Source organism: Arachis duranensis, chromosome 2, assembly GCF_000817695.3.
Source record: "Arachis duranensis cultivar V14167 chromosome 2, aradu.V14167.gnm2.J7QH, whole genome shotgun sequence".
Taxonomy (NCBI): Eukaryota; Viridiplantae; Streptophyta; class Magnoliopsida; order Fabales; family Fabaceae; genus Arachis; species Arachis duranensis.
This window is the reverse complement of record NC_029773.3, coordinates 2,629,467-2,646,995: the sequence shown is the minus strand read 5'-3', so window position 1 is coordinate 2,646,995 and position 17,529 is coordinate 2,629,467. Positions and strand designations below refer to the sequence as shown.

Here is a 17,529-nt window from a genome sequence, read left to right as displayed (position 1 = left end):
TTAAATCCTTTGGGTGTATTTTCTGTAATCCTTTGGGTGTATTTGAGTGATATCTGACTGATATCTATGGGTGTATCTGACTCATATCTATGGGTGTATCTTACTGATATCTATGGGTGTATTTTTCATTTCAGAAAAAATGGCAAGCATTACAGAAATACACCTAAACGATTACATAAAATACACCCAAGAGATTACAGAAATACACCCAAACGATTACATAAAATACACCTAAGAGATTACAGAAATACACCCAAACGATTACATAAAATACACCTAAGAGATTACAGAAATACACCCAAACGATTACATAAAATACACCTAAGAGATTACAGAAATACACCCAAACGGTTACAGGAATTCACCCAAACGATTATAGAAATACACCCAAAAGATTACAGAAAATACACCCAAAGGATTTAAAGAAATACACCCAAAGTCATGCATAATTCAGAACTCTTTCTCTTTCTCCTCCTCATCTTCTACTACTACTTCTTCTTCAAAAATGATTTCAGAACTTGATGTCAAAAAATAATAGAAATCGAGAATAACGAAGAAAGAAAACAGAGAGAAAAGCACGTAAATGAAGAAGGAGAAAGAGAAGGCAAGAAACAAAAGAAAAGAAGAAGAAGAAGAGGAAGAGGACGAAGAACGTGCAGCAAGAAGAAGAAGAAGAGGAAGAGGAAGAAGAACGTGCAGCAAGAAGAAGAAGAAGGTGCAATAAAAACATGCCGTAACAGTATGTGGAGGAACTAACGTCAACGACGAAGAACAAACCAATGACAAAGGAGGAGAAAAGAACGATCGAAAAAGAAGGAGAAGAAGAAGGGATGTAGCGCGTCGTACGTGGAGCAGCGCGTAATTTGATTTTATTGTTTAATGAACTTGTAAAGCATACAAGCCCTAATGGCTTGTATGCAGAGCTTTTCCCTAATATAAATAACGAAAGCAAGAATAATAATATGATAGTAACATGAATGAGTGCCATGCAATATTATTCTTATAATCATCTGAATGTTTTTTCTCAATATAGTTGAGCTATTTTTTTTAAGATAATAATCTTGCTCATTGAAAACTACAATAGAATTGATTATGATGTGTACAAAATCAAAGTACACAAAAAGAGACTACATCAAAAGCTCCTTTGAATACTAGCATAAATTAAAATAAAATATAGCCGCAACATAGATAATTAGATATATAGGTATTTTAGGCATGAATTTCTTACTCCCACTTTTGTAAGAAAGAATTATTAGCCAATACTAAAATATTTAAAAAATCAGTAATTAGATATTGACCCATATAGTTATTCTTTTTACACATTTTTTTTTATTTCTAAATTCAAAAAAAAAAAACTTTTTGCTCTAAATTTTTGCCTCTCCCGCTAGTGATGGTTGTTCTATGTTCCCCTCCATCTAATCCTCTTCTTGTACCGTATTTATTCTTTAATCCTCGATGCAACACACTTCCGCCGCCAAGGATTAGAGAACAACCTCATTTAATATTTATCTATTTATACTCCTAACTTATGTATAAAAATATGATTATTACTTACTAAATGTATATTTAATTTATTTTTTTATTATAAAACAAAGAGAATGTATATTTGATTGTTAAAAAAAATACTAATATTAAAATAGTATTTATTATAAATTTCAAAAATACCCCTAAATTTTAATTTGTTTCAATTTTATCTTTAATATTTTTGATTTGCTTCAATTTTATCCTTATCTTCAAATTTTTTGGTCAAACTATGATCAACATTAATTTTTTCCAATAATACCCCCAAATCCTATTCTCTTTCATCATCATCAAGAACAACAACTACCCAACACTCCTGCCGCTATTTGCGCCCCAACTCCGGCCACTGCAAGTGATGTATATCAAATCCTCCTTCTCTCTTTCATGGAAAAGACTCCACTACAAGACCCATCATTCCACCACCGATCTCTAACCATGACTCCAACCAACAAGAACTATGAAGTACTTGAAATCAAATCCATCAACATTTAAGAAGAAGCAAAACAAAAAATGGGCAACGACAACATCAACAACAACAAAACACAACAACAGCTCCATGCAACAACAGATCAAAACTCCATAACAAACAAGAGGTACATGTCCCTTCTGATTCTCAATTACCTTCTCCTCTTTGTGGGTACCGTATCTTCAAACATGCTCTCAAAGATTTCAACAAAAAGATCCTACCTTTATCAATCTTCGTCGGAATCATGTTGGGAATCAACAACCTTCTCTTCTCATGGGGCGTTTCGTATCTTTCAGTTTGCAAGTGTTGAAGGTAAGGTTCCATGGAAGTTGTTGGAGTCAAGCCAAAGATGCTCGAACTTCTTTAGGGTTCCGATGGTGACCGAAATCCCACCAAAAAAGCCATTATAGAACAAGTTGATGAGTTGGCGTAGTTGAGATTTGGAGAAGTTCATTGGAATGTCGCCGGAGAATGTTGCTGGAGAGGAGGTTGTGAGCAAGGTTGAGTAACTGGAGGTTGGCGAGGTTGAGTCCTAGAGGTTGGTGAGGTTGAGGAGCAGCGGAGAAAGGTGGCTGGAGAGGGAGTTGTTCTGGAGGTAGAGTACACGACGGAGGAGACTGTCGGAGAGGGAGTGAGGGATGGGGCTGTTGCCGAGTGAAACAAATTAAAACTCAGGGTATTTTTGAAACTTTTAGTAAACTTCAGGGACAAAAAATATACTTTACCCGATAAAAAAAATGGAGAGGGATGAGTATATCTGGCAATATACAACTGAGAAACTTTAATCTTTGAAACAGTTAAGCTTTTTAATTTGGGAGAAAAGAGAAAGAAAACAACTAATAGATATTTGAAACTGAACATTCAAAATACACAGTATACCCTAGATTAGTCTATATCTACAAACCTCCAATATCTAATCCAAGATCTTTATAACCGCCACTATCATATCGAAGAATCAGAAAAATAGATTTGGAACCCTATACCATAACCTAATAGCAGGAAGAAATATAACAAAAAAATGTAAAAAAATAGCACGTAAATCAAAACAACCCCCTCTAAACACATTATAAACAATTATTCACTTAAGTTAAAAAAAGTTAGTAAATCTACTTAAAAGAAATTGAAGCAACCGTAACAAAATTTTGAAAGGCTAAAAAATTATTTATTTTTTATTATCATCAAAATAATTTATAGATTAGAGAATCATTTAATGTCATTCATCTTTTAAAAACCTATTTAATATTCAAAAATTAATTACTTGAACATATAGTTTGTTTTTTTACATCCTAAATCTCATTCAAATAATTAGTATATTAAGTGAGCAATTTTTTCTATAAATCCTAAGCTATGAGAATTGGAAGAAAAACAGCAATAGATATAAACAATAAAGAGAATTAAAAGAAAAGAGAGAGACATGAAGCTAACAAAAACATGAAGTCAGTATAAGGAAAAAGGCAAGAATCAAAACAAAAAAGTCTATGCATAGATATAGGGGATGGCTGGTTTAGGTAATGAGCACACCTTTTTGTTTAGATATCATTATTTTAGTAAGCTTCCTATATAATTAAATTTCTATTGAAAAATATATCATATTCCAACGAAGATACACACAAGATAAAAAAGTCAATTCTATGGTGCCTAAATTTTGCCTAACTTACTTTTTGTAGTAAGTTTTAATTTTTTAAAAATTATTTATTGTTATATCTTTTAAATTAAATATTATTTTTTAACATTTTTTAGTAAATAGACACTACCTTTTAAGCACCATAGTATTCACCAAATAAAAATGGGGAGGGAGGGATATATCTAACAGTATACAACTGAAAAATTTAAATTTTTAAAATAGTTAAACTTTTTAATTTGGGAGAAAAAAAAAGAAAACAACTAATAGATATTTGAAACTGATCGAATATTCAAAATACACAATATAAACCTTAGATTAGTCTATACCTATTAACATCCAATATCTAATCCAAGATCTTCATAGCTGTCACTATCAGATCAAAAAATGAGAAGGACAGACTTGGAACCATATCCTCTAACCTAATAGCAGAAGAGAAATATAACAAGAGATATAAAAAATAGCATGTAAATCAAGACAACTCCCTATAAACCCTAACATAGTAGTGTCAGATACATATTTCAAATAAATGTATCAAAAATTGCGCATGAAATAAGAGAGAGAAGATGAAAAAAGATAAGATAAAAAAGAGAAGAGGAATATAAAAGGAAGAAAGAGAAATGGAAGACCAAAAGAAAGGAAGAGTCTACAACGAGCACATGTAGTATTAGTTTAAATATTATAATTTTAACAGGCGTATACAACATATTTTTAATATTTAATACAGGATAGAGCATATTCAGAATAAAAAATATGTCAAGGTGATCTCTTTTAAAAAAATAGACATAGTCAATCTATTTAGAATATTATTACTATGGTACAGACTAATTTGTCAACTATTCTCTTCTATCTTTATAGCAGATTATCCTAATTAGCACATTATAAACAATTATTCGGTAAAGATCAATTAAAAAAATATTAATAAATCTACCTAAAAGAATTTGAAGCAACAGTAATAAAATCATAGAAGGCCAAAAAATCATGTTTACAGTTATAATTAAAATAGTATATAGGTTAAAGAATTATTTAATGTAATTCATATTTTAAAAATCTATTTAATATTCAAAAATCAATTACTTGTTATATAATTTATTTTTTCACATCCTAACCTCATTCAAATAATTAGTATATTAAGTGAGCAATCTTCTCTATAAATCCTAAACTAGTGGTAATAGATATAAGCAATAAAGAGAATAGAAAGTGAAGACAAAGACAGAGAAGAGAAAGAGAAAGAACATAAAAATAACAAAAACAACATGAAATCAATGTAAGAAAAAAGCGAGAATCAAAATAAAAAAGCTTATGTATAGATTTAGGGGATGTCAGGCTCATATAATGAGCACACATTTTTGTTTAAATATCATGATTTTAATAGACTTCCTATATAATTAGATTTTCAATGAATAAACATATCATATTCCAATGAAGATACAACATAGGCTAATTATTTATTTAACTAAATACCCAAAAAGAGATAAGGCATGATAAACTTGGAAAATTATGCTAAAAAGAAAACAATAAAATATACAATCAAAAAATTAAGAGATAAATAAAAGAGAGTAACAAATAAGGATAAACTACTTACTAATTTTATTCCAATAAAGAGGAGAACAAAAAATGTATTTATAAAGTAACTAATCAAGAATATAAAAAATAAAAAAACACGAAAAAAGGTATAATAAAAAATTCTCCCAAACATAAAAATGTTTATGAAATTAAATGCATAAAAATGTATCACTTGTAAAAATATTTCAAAAAATTTCTAAAAATAAATATTAAAAAAACACAATCAATGTTAATTAATTAGAATTAAAAAAATAAAAAAGGCAATAAAACTATATTTGACTCTCTGTTGTAATTATGTGTATCATTATGAATTTCAGCGATACATCTGATTCATGATATACTTAACATTTTATTCTTTGGTTGAAATTATGCAAAATTAATCAGTACATGGGTTTTGTTCCTGGTAAAAGATGGAGTAATCTTGAATCTTTAGTGCTGCATCTGATTGATTTTCTAATTCTGACTTTCAGGAGGAGAATCTATCAGATCCATGGTACTATGCATATCACTACTCTCATCCTCCTCTTGTTGAACGGTTGGCTGCGATTGACAAATCAGATAAGAAGGAAAAATAGGGAAAACAAACTATAGGTGAAGAGATTCAAAGCTTCATTGTACTCTAACTTGCAATGATGAGTGCTACAATTTGTTTGTGTAGTATATAGGTTTCAATAGCAATGCTTTGATGCAGAGTTCAAAGTTGAAACTAAATGATTAAGGCTCAGATTAGAGTGAGAGGAAAAATGCGTTGGCTGTGAAATGAAACTAAATTGAAGGCCCTTTTGATGTCTTAGCATGCTATTTTTTTAATGACTAACACCATGCCTTAAAAAGGAGTATTTGATTTCTATAGTTCTGAATTTTGAGTAGTCTATAAGATTCTCTACTTTTCAGTTTCTGATGAAATTATTTAATGAAAGTAGATTACCTTTACATTTCATTTTTAATTCTCAATTAATTGATTGAATATTCTAGCTCCTTTTAAGTGGATGATAGTAAAGCGTTGACAAAAAAGAAACCTTATCTTAAACCTCAAGTCTTCACTAGACAACATAGGAACTTCAAAAATATGCAATATTAGCTACTTTAATCTTTATGTTTGACATATAATGCTCAAACTAAAGCTTAGTGTGTTATAAAGAATTCATAAGAGAAATTTCAATGGCAAGCAAGGGATAAAGTGATGCTACTTTCTCATTCAAAGCAATGGTTTGAACTTCACCTATATGATCCCTTATGTGTCCTTAATTGGCTTCCAACATCTTAAAGAAATTGATTGGATGGAATACCTAGAATAATAAAATGGGTCATTTTTTCTTTTCTTTTATTTTTTCTTTCTTTCTAATAAATACTATTTTGATATTAGTATTTTTTTAACAATCAAATATACATTCTCTTTGTTTTATAATAAAAAATAATTTAAATATACATTTAGTAAGTAATAATCATATTTTTATACATAAGTCAGAGTATAAATGGATAAATATTAAATAAGGTTGTTCTCTACTCCTTGGCTACGGAAACGTATCTCTTCCTTTATCCAAGAAATGGCATTTCTAGTTTGCATGGTCTAATCATTGATCCTGAAAATTCAATTTCTACAATAAATTTTGGTAGGTCACTCGCATAGTTAGTTCCCTATCCATGATTCGGCTATTTACTACAAAACTATCTATTCTTAATATATAAAAGTAGATACATAATCATGCACCACATTACTTTTGAGGCATTTTTTTTTCCTAATAATGCCATGTCAGCAATATTGCTTACTTGACACAACTTTAGAATCAACCACTTAATTCTTGCCAAATTAACTATTATTTCCAAATCAAAAAAAAAATATACAAATAAAAAACTAAAATATAGAATCCAATAATTTTGTAACCTTCAAATACATTGAATTCATATTCCTATGTCTGTATCTTTGGTAAAAAAAAAATCATTTTAATTTTTAGAAGTAACACTAGGTACAAAGAACTATTATTGTAGTTTTTACTTATTATTAAAAACAAATTCTATTTTATTTTACCAATATAAATTTGGAAAAGAATATTTGAAAACTAAAAAAAAAAAATTATTAAAAGAGTATCAAAACGTAACCAAAAAATATGATATTAGACATACATTTTCATATTAGATACAAATAAAAAACTAAAAAATAGAATCCAATAAATTTGTAACCTCTAAATACATTGAATTCATATTCCTATATTTATTATATCTTACCGTTATAAACAATACAATAAATTTATAACCGCAATAATTAATTTATTAATTTTTATAAATAACTCACTAAAGGTAATAAACATCCATATTACAAATGTCATAATAATATTATTATTCATAATAAATTTTACGTTATGGGTGTGTATGGTTGGGGGAATTATAAATAATTCTTAGGAATTTTAAGATGAGAATATCATATACCTATGTGTAGTTCAAAGTTAAAAAGCTATTTTCAAGCAAGTTCGATTCCAGAGAATCAAAATTCCATCATTTCAATTCTCACCTTCTCCTTGGGTATATTTGATTCCCATGCGAATGGAATCTTTGTAACAAAGTAATACTTGAACCACACACACCCTATAAGTATTTAAATTTCATACCATTTAAACTACATATATAAGTCTCTTATCACTATTCCTTCACATAACATCAAATTTAGCACACAAAAATTTATTTCCAAACTGCAATGAGAATCTGATGATCAGGTATGACAAAAAAAAAAAAAAACACAACATGCATCATACATTCATACTTACTCAAATACCATATACCTAATGATAACATAGATTGAATATTGGAATAGGAAAAGATCTTCACAATTTTAGCAATTATAAACGAAATTGATGACAAATTAGAATGAAACTATGTTAAATGTAAAAAGTGTTAGAAGAAAGCATATAAAAAAAGAAACAACTACATTTGTGGCACATGTAATCAAACACCACAATATCCAACAATAAGGTAACTCTATATACTTTTCATAATCTCATCTATCAAATTATTAGTTGCTAACCCAATATTTATTTTAGGTTCAGAATTCAATTAAAGGTTTTAGATCAAAGTGTTACAACAACTTTTGTACTATTTGATGGCGACGCAAAATTTATTGGGCACAACTGCTTCAAATCTAATGACATTTCAGAAAAATAATGACATTGAAGCACCATCCCATCAAGAGATTAAGGAGAAAGAAAATCATACAAATTCAAGACACATTTTCGAAAGAAGAACATACATACAAAGATGGAACCAAATAACACAATAGAAAGTGCATCAAACTCAACAATTCATAAAGAACATATCTTTGCAAGAACCTACGACAAAAAGAAGAAAGCACCAACTCTAACAACCAACAAAAAAAAGGAGGACTAGCACCACATAAATGACTAAGTCCATCAACTAAAACAAATGCAAAAATCAAACTACCAAATAAAAATATTACTTTGTACAACTCTAACATCCAAATCTTTTGTACTACAAATTATTTAAAATAAAATACCTTTTAAATTTAGATTCAATTTATACCTATTTAATTTATTTCTACAAAATATAACAATTTTTAATATTTATTATATACTATTATTAATTTACCATCCCGCGCATCGCGCGGGTCTCATTCTAGTTCCTGGAATATGGAAAGAATCTCTTGGGTGGTGGCGATAAAAAAAAGATTGGAATGTTGTTTAGCTTGCCTTTGTAAAATGTAAAAAATAAAAATAACAAACTTTTAAATTTGACCTAACCCGGCATCGAAGATCAAAGAACAAACACGGTGCAGGAAGAGGATCAGAGAACAAACGAGACTGCAGATGGAGAGGAACATAGTGAGATTGTAGATAGAGAAAAACATAGAACAACCATCAATGAGTGGAAGAGGCAAAAATTTAGTAGAGAAAAAAGTTTTTTTTTCTTTTTGAATTTGGAAATAAAAAGAAAAAAGAAAAATATGTAAAAAGAATAACCAGAGAGGTCAATATCTAATTATTGATTTTTTTTTAAAAAAAAAAGAATTTTTTTTATAAATATTTTAGTATTGGCTAATAATTCTTTCTTACAAAAGTGGGAGTAAGAAATTCATGCCTAAAATACCTATATATCTAATTATCTATGTTGCGGCTATATTTTATTTTAATTTATGCTAGTATTCAAAGGAGCTTTTGATGTAGTCTCTTTTTGTGTACTTTGATTTTGTACACATCATAATCAATTCTATTGTAGTTTTCAATGAGCAAGATTATTATCTTAAAAAAAATAGCTCAACTATATTGAGAAAAAACATTCAGATGATTATAAGAATAATATTGCATGGCACTCATTCATGTTACTATCATATTATTATTCTTGCTTTCGTTATTTATATTAGGGAAAAGCTCTGCATACAAGCCATTAGGGCTTGTATGCTTTACAAGTTCATTAAACAATAAAATCAAATTACGCGCTGCTCCACGTACGACGCGCTACATCCCTTCTTCTTCTCCTTCTTTTTCGATCGTTCTTTTCTCCTCCTTTGTCATTGGTTTGTTCTTCGTCGTTGACGTTAGTTCCTCCACATACTATTACGGCATGTTTTTATTGCACCTTCTTCTTCTTCTTGCTGCACGTTCTTCTTCCTCTTCCTCTTCTTCTTCTTCTTGCTGCACGTTCTTCGTCCTCTTCCTTTTCTTCTTCTTCTTTTCTTTTGTTTCTTGCCTTCTCTTTCTCCTTCTTCATTTACGTGCTTTTCTCTCTGTTTTCTTTCTTCGTTATTCTCGATTTCTATTGTTTTTTGACATCAAGCTCTGAAATCGTTTTTGAAGAAGAAGTAGTAGTAGAAGATGAGGAGGAGAAAGAGAAAGAGTTCTGAATTATGCATGACTTTGGGTGTATTTCTTTAAATCCTTTGGGTGTATTTTCTGTAATCTTTTGGGTGTATTTCTATAATCGTTTGGGTGAATTCCTGTAACCGTTTGGGTGTATTTCTGTAATCTCTTAGGTGTATTTTATGTAATCGTTAGGGTGTATTTCTGTAATCTCTTGGGTGTATTTTATGTAATCGTTTGGGTGTATTTCTGTAATGCACCAAAAGACGCAATCTTTATATATCGAAGAGGAAAAAAAGGAGTATAGTGTAAATGAATAAAATTAAGTGAATAAGTGAATTAACAAACAAATTAATCAAACTAAACTTGCAAAGTTGCAATTACATCAGAACAAATTCAATCACAAATTCACAATTAACAAACCAACTAAATCAATTATCAAACAAATTAATCCAATTAGCAAATAAGTGAATAAACAAAATTGCAGATTGCTGAATCATGATTCATGAATGTACCAAGAAATAGAATAATTCAAGACTGAATCTGAACATCTGAACTCTAGGAACTAAGAAGCAAAAGTGCAGAACCCAATAGGCGGTAGCGGTGCGGGCGTGCGGCGTTCAGGCGTTCAGCGGCAGCAGGACGAAGACGAAAGGTAGGCGTTCTCTGCTGAAGTCTGAATAGTGAAAACTGAAGAGAGAATAGGAACTCAGATTCGCAGTATTCGAAGAAGAAGAAGAAGAAGAAGAAGAAGAAGAAGAAGAGGAAGAAGAGGAAGAAGAAGAAGAGGAAGAGGAAGAGGAAGAGGAAGAGGAAGAGGAAGAAGACGAAGGCGAATAATATTAAACATACTTTTCTTAATAATGAATAAAAATAAAACAACATATATAATAATTATTAGTTGAAATAAAACATAAAAAGAATATTTACTTATTTATTTCTTTATTTTTGCGGATACGTAGATATGCAGATACTTACACAAAATCCGCAATACGATCCTATTAGTGTGCGTATTGGATTCATTCAAGACGAAGAGGAACCGTTTGAGTGAGGCGCGTGTAGTTACGCTCCATTCAAAATGAGTTAATGCGCGTGTTAATGAAGTTTGGGCTGATAACTTGTAAAACTTGTACGGCCTTTTACTTGTATGTGTAGCAGGGCCCTTTATATTATTTCCTTCCGTCATTATTTTTATTATCGTTACTATTATTAATTTTCCTAATTATTTGAATTAATCTTTTTTCAACTTTGCTACTGTACATAAAAATTAGCTACTAAATTAGTTATTTATATAAAATATATATTAAAATATAAAATAAATTAAATATTTATATTTATATTCAAATGTATGATTACTTAATTTCAAGAAGCTTTTGCTTCTCTGTTCAATGAACACCAAATGTTTCTTGAACAAACATGTTACTGGTGTCGATTTAAAACAAACATGAATCGATACTCAAATTGAGACAAATAACTTTAAAATTGTTTAGTAATTCGCACAGAATGTTCGGATGCGAAAATCACTGAATTTACATTATAAAAAAGTAGGAGAATATCACAAATACAAACAATTATATGTAAAATTAATATGATAAAATCAGCGCATTAAGGTGGGCCTTAGACATGGATTATCCAAGTATTAGCATGGCTAGGCACATCTAAGTAAATCCCATAATAAAATCACTTTGAGAATATCTTTCTTTTAGTAGAATGTTATAAGATAGAATAAAATAGGATGTATGCTTGCTATAATCACTAATAACTCAACTCAAATCGATAGTAATAATTTCGTTTGCTTCATTTAGAGGTATTTATTTCACTGGACAAGAAGAACACATTGAAACAATGGAAAGCGTCAACAAGGTTTTTGGTCTCAAAAGCTTACAAGAGATACTCAATTTCTTCATTCTATTGGAAAAAGATGTTACAAAGTCAGATATACACAACATCAACTTATCTTTTATTTCCTAATATCTTCTCCAAACATAAACTAGTAAAGCAATCATTTTTCCAGTTAAATATCGTCACTAAAAAATGAATTGTGCTATGTTCAAGTGTATATCCCAATCTAAACATTGAATCTAAGACAATCAAAACATCATCTAACCTTTTCTCTTGTGATAGAGTGCAAATCAGGATCTCCAAAGTCTTCCGCACTGGTTTTAGCTCCCATCTCACCATTCTTCGCAGCCATTTCATTCCCTCTGCAGAATTGCCTTCTTTACATAACCCCTTAATAATATGGTCGTGTGTAATAGAGGGTGGTATTAAATGCCGATCGCGCATATCATTCCATAACCTGATTGCCTCCTGCGTTTCTCCAAATCTACAAAGTCCTTTTATAAGAGGAGTAAAAGTGAAAGCCGATGGCTGTAAACCCTGTGTCTGAAGTTCATTAAAAAGTTTTGTTGCCTTAACAAGATCCCCCTCATTGCAAAGTCCATTAATCAAAGAATTGTAAGTGATCAAATCACGAACCACACCCCTTTGAGGCATTTTTTGAAACAAGACCCATGCTTTATGTGCCTCACCATGTGAACACAAACCCGAAATCATTGTGGTGTAGTTGAATGTGTTTCCTACATAACCTCTAGAACGCATATCATTAAAGAGCTTCTTTGCCTCAACAAGTTCACCAGCCTTACAATACCCATGTAACATTACATTATAGGTATACTCATTAGGAAGTAACCCTTTTTGAATCATCTCAAACCACAACTTCCTTGCGACACCAAGCTGTCCCTTCTTGCAGAGGCCTTCGATCACTGTTGTGTACATGACTCTATCAGGGAAATACGCTCTATCCTTGATATCATTGAAAACCCGCAATCCCTCAGAATTGTTCTCTTTCAAGAGTCCATTGATGACTTCTTGGTAAGTAAAGATATCTGGATTACCCTTCTTGGCAATCATGATATGAAGGATCTCAGATACCCTATCATACTCTCCATTCTTACAGAACCCTCTAATAAGTGTGTTAAAAACAGTATTGTCAGGACTCAAGCCATTCCCTAGAACCTGCCTAAGAAGTTCATATCCCTTCGAAACCTTGCCTTCAACACATAGCGCCTTTACCAGATATCCAACAATCTCAACATCAATGTTAGCCGCAACACCAGATTCCAACATACGCCCATACAATGTCCAAACCAGATCGGTCCTCCCAACCTTCAAACAACCCAATAGAGATTTCTTCCAAGTTTCCGCTGACGGACAAAATCCAACCTTTTGCAATTCATCAAACACATGGAGTGCATCTTCAACCATTCCACCACTGCTAAGGCTCCTTATGTAACCCTCCAATGAATGAGGCCCAGGGTTAAAATCGGGCCAATCAAGCAACGCCTTTGCAGCTTTAGATGCTCCAGCATTCACAAGTTCATCAAAGAGGGCGCTGCATGAAGATTGGTCCGGTGAAAAGCCACAACTAGAGCAAAGCCAGTAAAAGAATCGAAGGGAGAGGAACGCATTGTGCTGGTGGGTCAGGTAATGTAGGAAGAAAGAAGGGTCTTTGAAATTGAAAGATGGGTATTGGGAAAGAAGGGTAGTCTCCCAACGCGGTGTTGTCCGAGTGACTCTGCAAATTTCGATGACGAAATCAACAAAGTTACGATCTTTGGCATTTGAGTTGATGTTGCCAGCATGATCCCCATCTTTGGTCTCCAATGTGAGGCTTCGGAATTGAGTTTGACAGGTTTGGGGAGCGCTACGGCGGAGGGGTGTAATAAGAGAATGTGAACATGTTATTGCCCTGATCATTGTGATGGGTTTTTGTACATGGAAGAAGCTAAAACATCATCACCGAATAATGATCTTATATTTTCTCCACCTTCAGTGAAACAGAAGCATGGGAAGTGTGATAACATCAAGGCTCCTATCCCTGCAACAGCGGAATGATTTATACTGTCATACAAACTTTAGAAAGCTGTGATAATGGTTAAATATTTAATCATTTCCTATCTTAATTTTACAGGCAGGTTTCACCAACAATCTAAGTAACCACACAATACACAATTTGATCAAAAACATAGTTTTTGATTGCGGATTGCATATGTAATAAATTATAAAATCTAATCAATTTAAACAATTTTCTACTCATAAGTCATGCAACTAATTCAGTAAATTCAGTATCAAATTCACCAAATAAACATAACCAAGCATCAATAAAGCATCAAAACAGATCAAGTAGATCAATATCCAATAAAGCATCAATCACATATCTTTAGTCGCAACTCACAACGCCAGCATCAAAAGTCAAAACAGATCAATATACAATAACTAAAAAAAATCCAATTGACAGCAACTACTGCCAATTACAGATTAATATATAATAAAGCACAATCACATAACCTTAGTCACAACTCACAACACTAGCATCAAAACAGATCAATATATCAAGGTTGCAAAAACCGGACCGGTCAAATAACTAGTTCAATGGTTCAATGGTTCCACTGAGGTCGAACTGTGGTTAAACCGGTTTAATTAAATATAACATAAAATTATTAAAAATTCAAAGTGACATATATTGTGAGATAGGGTGCAGAACAATTAAAGCATTTTATGAATTAAACAATATCAGTTTCTCAATCTTCATGTATATATAACACATTACCAATAGGACTTCTAAGCCTGGTCAAACAATATCATTTCCAGATATAACAACAGAAGATAGGCAACCAAAATTTGAGGCCACAAATTTTAGTATGCTGGAAGGTGGAAAAGAAATCAGTATAATCTACAATTTGAGCTGGAAGAAGCAATTCCACAGCACAGTAAGAATCCCAAAACATAAAAAAACTGAACAATTAAATTAACTAAACAAAACAAAAACACAATAAAGAAGCATAAATATCCTTTATAAATTAGGTTTCCATTCCTGAGTTTTCCATTTTCATAAATTAGGTAATCTTTTTGTTTTTTGCTTCTTAATTTCATTCTCTTTTCCTATGAGTAAACCATCTCCTTGTCTGAACTTCACCCAACCCTTATTTTGAAGCCATATAGTAAATCCAATGCAGAATTGTAGCCATGTTTCTCTTTTGAATCAATGACAGCAAAATAACAAGTAAAACAGATTGGATTTATAACTCAATCTCAGCATAATTAATTCATATCAATCTCAGCAAAAATCATTCTCAGCATAATTAATAAATTAAACTTAAAAAAAAATAATTTATAACTCAATCTCAGCAGAATTAATTCAACATCAACTGACTGAATTCAAATAAAAATTTAAAAAATTAATCTCTCAATCATCAATAATACATCATATGTATATTTAGAACAAAACAAAGTAGAAAACAATATAATACAATTACAACAAATTGAACATTATTGAAGAGGATAAAGGGGAGGTTTTTACGTTATCTGGATTGGCAGCAAAGGGGAGGAAAAGATAGCATAAAGCCAGAGAGCAGAGAGACAGAGAAATTCAAATTGGGAACTTCAGTAACGTGAAACAGAGAGGCAACGACGGTGAGACACGGTGCGGAGCAGAGAAGCAGCGACGACAAGATTGGCGGGGAGCAGAGAAGGGGCCACAGCCAAAAATGGCGAGGATGGGAGAAGCAGAAACGACGCACGACAAGGAGGGGAAAAGCAGCGACGACTCACGGCGAGGAGCGGAGAAGCGGTGACGACCAACGGTGAAGGAGCAGAAAAGCCGTGACAGAGAGAGCTCGAACAGGGAAACGGCGACGCCAACAACAGCCCCGAACCGACCTTAGCTTCTGGCGACGCGAGGAGAAGAGCAGAATGAAAGAAAGGGGAGATGGTGACGGTGGCTCTGATAGGGTATAGGAGAATCTAGGGTTGGTGAGGCTGTGTTTGTGAGAGAGAAAGGGGAGGGGGTGTAATTCAGCACTGGACTTGTGTTTCTCTGGAATCAAAACGGCACTGTTTTGATTGTTGGATCAGCGAACCGATACTTGAAAAAATCCGGCCAGTTCGCTCAGTTCGTCGGTTAACCACGATTCAGCCGATTTTTAAATCAGTTTTTTGTTAAACGGTTCTAAAAATCAATCGAACTGGCTAAATGATTGGTTTTTGAATTTCGATTAATTTGGTCGAATTGACCGATTCAATCCGATTTTTAGAACTTTGCAATATATAATAAAGAGTAATTATCCAAATCAGTCTCTAAGAATTTTAGAATCGGACATTTTAGTCTCCAAAGAAAATTAATACACAGATTAATCCTTAAGATTTTACTCCGGCAAACAAATTAGTCCCTGTTACGGTGGGTAACCGGAGATTAATGGACTGAACTGTATTTGGCCGGCCCAATCGTATGCGGATGGTAGCCTCCGAGCAGGTTTGCACGCTGGAACCTCCTTCCGACTTGTGTACGTGAATGAATGGGGGGTGGTACCTGCAAAGACACTCCGATGCCTAAGTTAGCAAGGGTGTGAGCAGGTTTAGAATGTATTGGGCTTAGAGATACCTGAAGAGTGTCAGTGTATTTATAGTGGTGAGCCCATAACCACCGCTGCAGTAGTGCCACCCTTTTAGGGTGATAACCGTCCCTTTATCTTAGGGAGGTTAAGATATGGCTCCCGGAAGTGGTTAGAGAGATCTTAGGGGCAGTTACTCATTTGGATTGATGTTAATCTGCCAACTATTCTCCGTCCCGACTTCTTTAGAGCAAATCGTAGTCAAGACCGACTTCTTAGTACGAAGGTCGGTGCTCAGCAAGGCTCAATCCTCTGGACTAGGCCTTTCGTTTGGACCTGGGCCTTTATTATTGGGCCAGGGTATGAACAGTGCCCCTACTTGAGCCCAAGATCTCTTTAAGACTTGGGTTCGAGTATTTTACTCGGGTTCGTAGCCGACTTTCTTGGAGGAGACGCGGGTTTTTAAACCGACGTAATTTTCGCGACCTTTTGTTTCTGACAGTTACGTCTATTCAAGCGTTGTGTCCGTTAGGGATGCACCTAGGGATTGATGGCTTTGGTAACGGTGTACTCTCATTAATGACTGCCCCGTTTTTACCATTATGCCCCTAGAGTATTTATAAATACTTTTCCCTCTCTTTCATTATCTTCTTTCTGCGATTTTTCTAATTTTTTCCTCGTTCGTTCTTCATTCGTTCGTGCCACATTTCTGTGTCTCGAAGCTTTTACTTCCTGCAACCTTCGTCTTCAGAGAGAGGTTAGTTTCTTTTTCTTTTTCATATTTTTCGTATGCCTTTATTTTGTAGATAAGTAGGTTTGTAGACTTTTGCTTGGTTCCTTTTTCTCCCTTCTAGAGACCTTTGTTTTTTTATTTTTTCTTTTCTTTTTCCCTTTGTAGGTTTCCTCATCTTCTTTAGGAAAAGAAAATGGCCTCCGTAGATTGGGTTGATGTTACTGTCCTAGGGGAGGAGCCGTTGGTTGATGTTGAGTTTATTACCCATCTTCGTACTCACCACCGGCTCTGTACCTCGGATGAGGACGAGCCTAAGTATGAATTGCTTATCCCAAGTTCAGAGGACCGAGTTTGCCATGGGAGGGCCAACGGAACGGCCCCCTCATTTCTTCTTTATGTATGAATGCATGATCACCCGTCTGGGC

At 32.8% G+C, this 17,529-nt stretch overlaps 2 protein-coding genes across 4 annotated transcripts in view; one reads left to right on the top strand and one right to left on the bottom strand.

Annotated features, from left to right (window-relative positions):
- LOC107472767 (CAAX prenyl protease 1 homolog) overlaps positions 1–5,927 on the top strand; it is a 17,549-nt gene extending 11,622 nt beyond the window's left edge. The window contains exon 15 of the mRNA XM_052257230.1: positions 5,766–5,927. The gene's annotated coding sequence lies outside the window, so the exon portion shown is untranslated. The remainder of the gene's footprint in view (positions 1–5,765) is intronic.
- LOC107472761 (pentatricopeptide repeat-containing protein At5g18950-like) lies at positions 5,556–15,873 on the bottom strand. 3 transcript variants are annotated; one of them, XM_052257228.1, is made up of 3 exons: positions 15,342–15,873; positions 12,087–13,859; positions 5,556–5,714 (listed from the first exon to the last, which is right to left on the bottom strand). In XM_052257228.1, exons 2-3 carry the CDS (start codon positions 13,736–13,738, stop codon positions 5,657–5,659), a joined length of 1,710 nt encoding a protein of 569 aa, XP_052113188.1. In that variant the 5' UTR covers positions 13,739–13,859; positions 15,342–15,873; the 3' UTR covers positions 5,556–5,656. The 3 variants fall into 3 exon arrangements, with proteins under 3 accessions (XP_052113188.1, XP_020990389.1, XP_015947777.1); XM_021134730.2 differs by lacking the exon at positions 5,556–5,714 and having other exon boundaries at positions 11,861–13,882; XM_016092291.3 differs by lacking the exon at positions 5,556–5,714 and having other exon boundaries at positions 11,861–13,859.
- Positions 15,874–17,529: the final 1,656 nt, after the last annotated feature.

Bases quoted from the DNA above. Each gene is read 5' to 3' on its own strand.
- LOC107472761 (XM_021134730.2), bottom strand. From the start codon at position 13,738: ATGATCAGGGCAATAACATGTTCACATTCTCTTATTACACCCCTCCGC.